The sequence below is a fragment of the Amblyomma mixtum genome, chromosome 6, assembly GCF_055824585.1.
Source record: "Amblyomma mixtum isolate Tamu chromosome 6, ASM5582458v1, whole genome shotgun sequence".
NCBI lineage: Eukaryota > Metazoa > Arthropoda > Arachnida > Ixodida > Ixodidae > Amblyomma > Amblyomma mixtum.
Genome location: NC_143017.1, coordinates 109713422 through 109723134, shown reverse-complemented (window position 1 = coordinate 109723134; position 9713 = coordinate 109713422). Strand labels below are relative to the sequence as shown.

At 46.9% G+C, this 9713-nt stretch overlaps 1 protein-coding gene across 4 annotated transcripts in view; it reads right to left on the bottom strand.

Moving 5' to 3' along the window:
• Positions 1-393: 393 nt before the first annotated feature.
• Positions 394-9713, bottom strand: part of LOC149340011 (cystathionine beta-synthase-like protein) — a 61885-nt gene continuing 52565 nt past the window's right edge. For 3 of the 4 annotated variants that reach the window (XM_089548754.1, XM_089548751.1, XM_089548752.1), the window contains 4 exons: positions 5210-5344; positions 3000-3108; positions 1236-1320; positions 394-583 (listed from right to left, as the gene is read on the bottom strand). In XM_089548754.1, the coding sequence (XP_089404880.1) occupies positions 450-583; positions 1236-1320; positions 3000-3108; positions 5210-5344 (463 nt within the window). In that variant the 3' untranslated portion in view covers positions 394-449. The remainder of the gene's footprint in view (positions 584-1235; positions 1321-2999; positions 3109-5209; positions 5345-9713) is intronic. The other variant, XM_089548753.1, reaches the window with a different exon arrangement.

Sequence of the window (9713 nt, the reverse complement as noted above, 5' to 3'; positions counted from 1 at the left end):
CACTAGAATGTTATGAAAATTTTTCGTCAGAACAAAAATCTTAACTGCAGCATTTCTTCCCTAAAATCAGTTCAACGCTTTTGCCACAGTACAATTATGGTCCAGTAATTCAGCTCTACAGTGTGCCACCTACTAAATACTTTCCAAGAAAAACATTCTTACAGTTTCGGTCTCTTATTAAAACATAATTTCTATCAAGAGAAAGCGCAAAATGCGTACCGCTCTCATTGGGAAAATGTCATGAAACCGATAGAGAGAAGCGCGGAAATTGCACTTCCGGCTGCACATCTCGGAAATTGCACACCTCGGAAGTCCATCCCGAGGGTAAGAACGGAAACAAGATATCTGTTTTCTACACAGGATAGATGTCACAAAAGCAACTGAATACGTAAGTGAGGATGAAACCAAAAGAAAAAGAACTTTATTTGAAAAAGGCTGACGAGACTAGTTTAGTCGCTTGTTTTGTCGCCGTTGATATTGGTGTCTGACTTTGATTTGGCACTCTTGGTGATGAAACGTAGAAGGTCGATGTTGGTCACGATTCCAATGACCACCTCCTTGGTCGTGGATGCGCCTGTGGCCACTGAAACAAAGCAGGGAATTACTAAAATACGGGCTTTCTTTTGCACCCTGCTTTCCACTGAAAATCCCGGATCTAACTCGATGCCGTACTAGAAAAAAATGCGCTCTAAAGCGACGCAACAGCAGGGTGCTAGGCAATTCTAGTATATAGCGCTCACCGGCCTACAACAACGATGCATTCAATTACAACACCGGTTCGCGTTCATTCCTGAAACAGGAAGCAGCTGCCACTGACACGTGTGGAGTGGAGACCAACACTTAGAAAAAACATCGGCATCGCACACCGCGCATCTACCAGAGGACGATTCAGACCGCTCGCGTGTCCATACGTGGCGAGCCTGGACATCAGAAAAGATGCGACATATTTCTTTGTTGCCAACGCTGACTGCGGTGATAAAACCGAACATGTAAGCCAGTTAAGCAAAACCAACGACCCCCTTTCCTCTCCTTTTACTTTTTTTTTCCACCACGAATCTACAACATAATTATGCGAGGATTCTGTTAAAATCGAAGCGTGCTTAGTATTGCGGGGTGCTTAAATTTGCCTTTATACAGCTTGGACATTGATTGAGGTCGCCTTTAGGGCCGGGTCACCCTAATCTGCTTCCTTCTCTGTGCTGCCAGGTTTTTTAATGTAATGGGCATCGAGTCACCTTGCACTTGCTCCGCGACAACCAGGGCGAAGTGGCCGTGCTCCAGCATGGTGGACAGCATGCCCAACGTCGTGTCCAGGGTCACCTAAAACCAGAGACAAGACCGGTATCATGTGATGCATTAGTAGCAACATTGCTGAAATATCTAAGCCGGTGAAATAAGGTGCAGGAAAGCTCGGAACGCCCGGCATTACATCTTTTCCGGCCCTTAAATTGATGAGATTTAAAAAGCGATATATATATTGAGAATAGCACTGCGAATTAAAACCTGTAAATTAGTTTATTTTTGCCCGTTCAGAACGACACAACTACGCATGCGTACTTAGGCACTTCTGTTAATGGTTGGTTTGGTTTATGGGGTTTAATGTCCCAAAGCAACTCAGGCTACGAGGGACGCCGTAGTGGACGGCTGCGGAATATTTCGACCATCTGTCGTTAACGTGCACTGACATCGCACAGTACACGGCCTTCTAGTACTGGTGTTACAATAGCCAAATTTAAAGCAATTCCATTACCTGCTGAATTAGCGGAACGCTCTTTGAAACGGTAAATTGTCCTTCCAGTGGGTCATAATTTTTTATAGTCTGCAATCTTACAGCAAGCATTAAGCAATCCCTGCAACTCACACCTCGATTCTGCTGTGAGAAATATGCGGGAAACGTACGTTCTTTGTGTAGCAGCGCGGCCTGCGCGCAAAAATTGGAATATTTTTCATAGTAGAAATTGTACTATGTATGATATACGTAGGACATATATACTATAGGGGACAAAAGTGGTATACTGCACGCGGCGCGAGCCGGAGCAACGGAAAACTGCGTTGAAACGCCATCTACAGGCGGCATCTGGGATCGAGACAGCCAATATGTGACCTTTGTTATGAGCATGCATGTCGCTGGGCTCGTTTCAATGTTTCGTGCTTTAGCTCGCCAAAATGCCGGTTTTCCGTTGCTCCGGCTCCCGCCACGTGGAGTATACAACATTTGTCCCCGATAGCTTGATATGCACAGCTCTGCAAAGCGCGCAAGTGAATCATGCAAAGCAAGGAAATAGGAAGGTGACGGAAATTTTCGGACATCAAGACATGGCGTGGTTTTGGTTCAGGAGAACGGTTGAAACTTTCACGGTTGAGTTCGTAGGGGTCCGTTATGTGGAGCACCATACAAACTAAACACATAGAAGCAGACAAGGACTTGATCCGGTCCTTCCTTGTTTCTCTGTGTGGCGCCACTGTGGTGCTCCAAGATTTGGTTGGTGCAAGCCATGACTTGGTTGGTTGCAGCCACGCCCTGTACACAAAACAACAAATAGCCCTTTTACCTGCTGCTAAGGCCTACAAACAGCTGTCTTGACGCTGCGGTCGTTGCAGATACTGTGGCCTTGTTTAGCCAGCAATATATCATTTTTATCTATTGATTTCTCCCTCTACGACGGCGTCTCCATTTTCGCTCTCTTCGCTTCTTTTTCTCGTAAGCTCCTTCTCTTCTTTCGCCTTCTTTCTCTCTCTCTCTTTCAGTTTGGCTTGGCACCGATACACTTAGGTACCAAGTCAAGCGAAGCCAAGCCAAGGACGCAGCTGAACTTATAACGGGCTTCAGTTACACGACGATAGAGGGGGCTGACATTAACGGCTCTTGTCGTAAAAAATAGCAGACTACATTTCGCGCACTCACAGAACCAACGTCCACTGTAGGTCCAGTGCAGGTTCTAGTGACAAAATATTCGTAAGTAGTAGTGGTGTGGGCAATGGAGAAAATTTTCACTTGCCTTTCTGAATTGGTCATAGGCAGCCTTTGATACAGGGGTGGTGGAGTCGATGCGACGCGCCAGTATCTTCGACATTAGGTTGCCCAGTGAAACCATTCCAATCACCGCTCTGAAAACAATGGCGACCCAGAATAACTATAAAACCCGCAAAGGAAAGATTTTATACGGCGCATTTATTATTTTTTTCGCGAAGGTAGAACGGACATAGCGGAGTGATTTGGATTAAAGCAGAATCACTGGAGAATCACGCACTCTTCAGTACGACTGTATTTGAAATTCCTGACAAGAAGTTCTGAAATCAAGCTCCGAGTGCAAGCTCCGACAGTGGGCGTTTGGCTAAAGGTGGGTTAGGGGGCAATAGTACAAATTGTCTATAGAAGACGTAACTACACGCTGCGAACAGCCTTTTTTTCAAGAACGCGCCAGTATTCTTGAAGGAAGGGCACTGTAGCCTGGCTGTGGAATTCTTTTTCAATCTTAACAAGCATTAACTAATGCTTGTTTCGGAAAAATATTACGAGTCGTAAGAGAAATATGTTCTGTGAAATAAGTTGGCAATAAAATATCACTTTTAAAAGCTGGTAACCAGCTAATAATTAGAAGATAAATTTAAATGCAAATAGCAAGCATCTCCTTGGTGCATTACTGTTCGCTGACTGTGATATAGTGCACAAGCTACAAAGATGACCTACTTCATAGCGCGGTAAACACATTCGAGTGTCCCCTCCACACTCACAGCACAACCAATTTCCTCGCACGAAAAGCCGCTCACTACGGGCAACGCCGCAGACGATACGGATAATCGATTTTCTTGAAGCGCGCTTCACATTGTTTGTTTGTTTTGTTTTGTTTTGTTGGGGTTTAACGTCCCAAAGCGATTGAGGCCATGAGAGAAGCCGTAGCGAAGGGCTCCGGAAATTTCGACCACCTGGGGTTCTTTAACGTGCACTGACATCGCACAGCACACGGGCCTCTTGAATTTCGCCTTAAAGAAATTCAGCCGCCGCGGCCGGGATCGAACCCGCGTCTTTCGGGTCAGCAGCCGAGCGCCGTAACCACTGAGCCACCGCGGAGGGTGCTTCACATTAAGGACGCACTCGAAACTCATTTCCTAATAAACATGTAACTACACGCCACTTAACACACATAATAATCGAGTCATAGTTTGTGCTCACGTATGAGTGCAACTTTTCCAATCCAACACACACTGCGCCACAGAATTCTGCAAGATGGAAAGACGCAGCAAGAGCTGGATAGGCGAGTGGTCAGCGAAACAGCCAGTGCGCTGTGTTGTTTTATGGCACATACGTCATGTACTAAGCGCCAGGTTTAATGTGTTAAGGATTAAAAGGTTTTTAAGATAACATAACTTGTTTAGGAGCATTGCTTCGTTTAAGAAAACTAAAAACGCAGGAAATTTCGACAAGTGAATTCTCTCCTAGGTTAGTTTTACGGGCTTTAACGCCCCAAAGCGACTCATGCTACGAGGGACACCGTAGTGGAGGGCTGGGATAATTGAGGCCACCTGGGGTTCTCGAACATGCACTGACATCGCACAGTACAAGAGCCTCTAGCATTTCGCCTCCACCGAAATGCGACCGCCGCGGCCGGGACCGAACCCGCGTCATCCGGGTCAGCCGCCGAGCGCCATGACAATTGAGCCACCGCAGCGGCTTGGTTACAGAAGCCTGACCGACTTCCTCCCGTTACTATGAAGGTAGCCAACAGTTCTTGAAACCAAAGCAAGTGTATGGGAAGGTGTTTTTTTATTAAATTAATTTGCTGTGTTCATCATCAGTAGTGGAATCATATTTACCTAAAACTGACTATAAATTAGAAGAAAAAAGAGCCACATGCCGGCGGTGGGATCCGAACCCACGAACTCCTCCTGTCACACTCGGTAATCCGAACTACGGCGGCGGCTGTTCAACCTTCTACTTTCGAGTCTATTTATGTTGCCTGTAATCTAACCTTGAGAGTGTTTACCACTGACACCCTTTGCCACAGCGGCAGACGTGGAACGCCATGTAATACACCGAGCGCTACTAGGGACGGTATCTAGCGGCGAGGGAAGCGGCTGTGAGAGAACCCTCTTGTGATTCCTATGGAATCAAGACGGCCAAGACCTTTCGTGGCGTCACTGCGCGTCCCTTTCATTGTATACCCGCCGTGCAGCAGGCGCACGCGACGGCGAAGGGCAAAGCGCTTACCCGCTCTCCTCGACGACGGGCACCTGGTCGATGCCCTCTCGGCTCATCAGTTCCACGGCGTCCTGGCAGGTCACGGAGGGGGTCACCGTCAGCGGGATGCGCAGCCGCAGGGAGCGCACCGTCTGGTTCCACCACCTACACGTTCCACAGACGCCGCCCAGAGGCATTGGGGGAGAAAAAAGGAAACGATGCTCTACCTAATTAAGCTACAACGGGCGCAACACAGCCGAGCGAAGTAATCCAACCAAGAAAACAGAATCGGCAGACATTTACTATCCAACGCATGTATGGTTAGCATATCACATTTCAAGAGGAGATCGAGAGATACCACATACTGTCATATAAGATGCGGCAAGAATCAGCCAATCAAGAAAACTAAGCACATTCTGTAAACAGAAACAAAGAGCAAGGGTAATCTTCAAAAGGACATCTATCGTGGACAAAGTCACATCTATCAAATCTACCTGCAGAAGAAAAAAATTCAGGGGGCACTTTGACTGTCTAAAGTGGGTAGAGGCGGAAGCGTTTTCCGCACCACCTTCGCTGTTTCTGTGGCACTGGTGGCGTCACATATAACTGATTACTAATTACTAAGTGATGACAAATCACTAATTAATGGTTAATTACTGAATAATACCTGAATACTAATTAACTGCTAATTAATGACGCTTAAGCTTCGCCTTTAGAATTGGAACGCGACAGCGCGTTGTAGCGCTGCCAGGGAGTCCACGGAACGCCACCCGTTCGGCGCGATGCCTTGCCCTTTGAACGCAGCGCTTTTTGAGGAAAGGAAATGGCGCAGTAATTCTCTGTCATCTCGGTGGACACCTGAACCGCACCGTACAGGAAGGGAGGAAGTTGGAGTGAAAGAAGATAGATAAAGAGGAGCCGTAATGAAGAAAATAAAAATTGTATTTGAGGAAAGGAAATTACGCAGTAACTGTCTCACAAAATTCAGGGGGGCACTTTTTTGACCTAAAGTGTGGTCACTGATGTGTGGTTAAGATGTTAATCTTCGCCGCTGAGAGTGGAACGCGACAGCGTCTTGCAACGCTGCCAAGGAGTCCATAGAACGCCATCGCCCATTCGGTTCCACGCCTCGCTCGTCGGTAAATTGGTTTTTGAGGAAAGGAAATGTATCTGTCTCTCATTTGTCGGTGGACACCTAAACCTCGCTGGAAGAGAATGGAGGAGGATGAGAGTGAGCGAGGACATCGTATTCACTAGACGCGCCTTTGTTCATTCCAAACCATCGAGCTGGCATGGCGGAGTGGATAGCATGCTCGTCTCTCACGCCGAAGACCGGGGTTCGAATCCTGAGCTCGACCAATTTCTTAATCGGTTTTATTTAATTATATAGCCCGACTAGTAAATATAATTAAGTTAATTGGGTAATTAAGCAATTAACTAAGCTGGAGCATCACTATACGATCCCTTCAATTGGTTGCATGGTTACTAGCCAAAGTACAATTGGCCCCGTTTGAAATTCGCGCACTGTGACGTCACGACCGTTTCCACCAATTGAAAAGCGTGACATTTTCTGTCGACAACTGCTGCTTACAACGATGAGACATTAAAGGCTTCCGCCTTAATACATATCCTACGCACCAATGAGGACTTCAAGAACTGATGAGGAGGAACAAGGAGGAAGACAGAAAAAAAGTTTTTTGGAGGTCAGAGGGGCGTCTAGTGAATCGCCTAACTATACCTCTATTTCCTTCTTTCATCCCATTAATCTCTATCTCACTTTCATCTTAATCAAATGTTAAAATTTCTTTTTTTTGATACTATGCTCATTTCTTTTATTTTTGATTGGATTTGATCACGCACCCTCGATACCTTAGTAGCGCGCGAGGTCTCCTATCGACCTCGGCCTACAATCTGTCTGTCCCTTGGTGGGTACTGCGAGGACAGTGTGCTCCCACGCTAGACTTCTGCGAGTGATGTCTATTCGAACAGAAAGTCAGTGGTTTACGCACTGACTTCGCAAGGGGATAGAAGGAACAGTCACATGTTGCAGATGCGGAGGAGGCGGAAAATGTAAGAAGAGGGGAAAGGTGTGATAAGCGTTGTGCTCAATGTGAATCCTTTTAAGCACAACGTGAGGGAAGTTGTGAAGGGTGAAACAGAGCAAATGAAGGACAAAGAAAATGTACAGATGGAGATCACGCACAATCATGGGCGTCTTGGTCTTGCCAGTACGGGCTTTTGAATCTGTGGGTCACAGCAGCCCAAGCGCAAGCTAATTACAGACGGTCCTGAGGGAATTGACGTTACGGAGGAAATTAAAGCAGCGCGAAAGGAATGAACAAACTAAACTCTGTGAGAACTTGAATTCCATGCAGAAGGCAGGAGGAGCTCAACGTCAAGCTGTTGCGAAGGGGTTGGTTGGCTTGCTACACCGAAATTAAAAGATTAGAGGAGTGGGGAGGTCACTACGACACACTTGAAACATTCGACTCAATTCAGCATTCAGCGACAAAGAAACTTTCCATCGCATACTAAGATTCAAAGAACCCCTACGATGCCCACAGCGAATGTATGCGCAATTTTTAAGTATTTTTTTTTGCTCCCGAAACACCGAAATGTCCAGGCCAGTGACGCCTCGTCACGCTCAAAAGAACGTTATACTCCGTTTCATACATAGCTGTCAACGCAGCCAAGGCTACGGCGCCTGTTCGCGCTCCTCGTCCGCATCGTAATGTAGTGCGTCGAAAGTGAAAAGAGTAATGAACTCAAAATTAAAGTTATTGTTGGTTAATATTGCAATATAATGATAATGGTGTTTTATTTTGCAAAAAGATTGATTTTTCTTTAATGTTCTTCAAAACAGAGTGCCTTAGATTTCTGGTTTTTTTTCGGCTCCTCCTGTATCAGGTTTTCGCAGCTAGGCCGGCTGGCGATGTCGTCTGCTTTCGTCTTTCAGTTTCGGAGTATGCGAAAATGGCACCGCTATCTCCTACTCGCTTGTTTTCTTCGCCCACTGCGGCTTTAAAAACATCTCCTGCTCGCATATTCTCCAAGCTGAAGCCTCCGAAAATTTCGAAAGACTGCAAGCAGGTGATTGTCAACGTTTACTGTAGCGTAAGGAAGCGCTTCCCGGAGAAGACTGTGCGTGAAGTTGTCGGGCGAGATGACCGGGTGAGCCCTCGGACAGTTGCGAGGTTCAAGAAAGAAGGTCTCTCTACTGGAATAAGATCACCTTGTGTGCCGCATGCTAAAAAGTCGCTCATTGCCCGAGAAAAGCACTTCGCAATCACGTCCGTCGCCAATAGACTACACTGCCTTTTCCCTTCGAAGCAAGTAAAGAGCGCTGTGTTTTTCAAGGTAGGCATTAGAGTTTGACAGTTTCGACTTTCTACCTACTTATTATTTTAATAAAAACAAAAAAAGAAATGAAAAATAAACAGCAAAAGCCGGGAGTCGAACCTTGGCATCTTGTAAAATGAACGCACAGGCGCGCGCTTCGTACCACTCAGCCACGACGCGAGGCGGACGGATACATTTTGCTCGTTTTTTGCAGCGGACTACTTTCGTACCTTTGGCAGCGTTGACAGCTATGTATGAAACGGAGTATAGTTTCCCCAAGTTCCGGCCAGTCGGCGAAACAAGCACAGCGACCTAACGGTATTTGCACCTTCTTAGGTGTTTGCCCAGGATTTGACACAAAAGAACGGAGATCTGAAAATTGCCCCTGGCCGTCTCACATGCTAGATATGTTTGTTTGCGTCGCAATTATTTGGTTTATTGGGGTTTAACGTCTCAAAGCAACCCAGGCTATGAGGGACGCCGTAGTGAAGGGCTCCGGAAATTTCGACCACCTGGGGTTCTTTAACGTGCACTGACATCGCACAGCACACAGACCTCTAGTATTTCGCCTTCATCGAAATTCAGCCGCCGCGGCCTTGATCAAACCCGCGTCTTTCGGGTCAGCAGCCGAGCGCCATAACCCCTGAGCCACCGCGGCGGGGCCGTCGCAATTATTTACGCCATTCGCTGTCGGACTCCGTATGGCTTCCGGAATATATCCAGAAGGATATCAGAAGAGTGCAAGAAGTATCGAGAATAGATGCAGGCGGCGGGGAGGGTGAGCACGTAGCGTTTTTCCTGCTCATCGAGTGCGCTCAGAAGTCCACAACATAAGTTGAGACTTGCGTGAGAGGAGCGCGCGATGCAAGGCAGCCCATCAGGACGTGCTGCACGAGGACAGGGCGCTGAAATGTCGCAAATAGACGCAAATAGACGCATCTAACGCGTTCTCTCATGCTAACCTGCCGCGATCTCCTTAGACGGCGGCACATGCCGAGGAGCTGCATCCATCGGCTCAGCGAGAAGGTATCAGCAATGCTTTTTGAAAGTTGCCTAGGCCTGAAGAATTCACCTGATCATCCAGTTGCACAGAAGCTGCATGTACATTTGTGAAACCCTAATGTTTTCTGAAAAATCGAGTGTGCATTTCTTCAGCGACTCTCGCTTCTACAGAATTAGGGCTTACAAGGCGTTT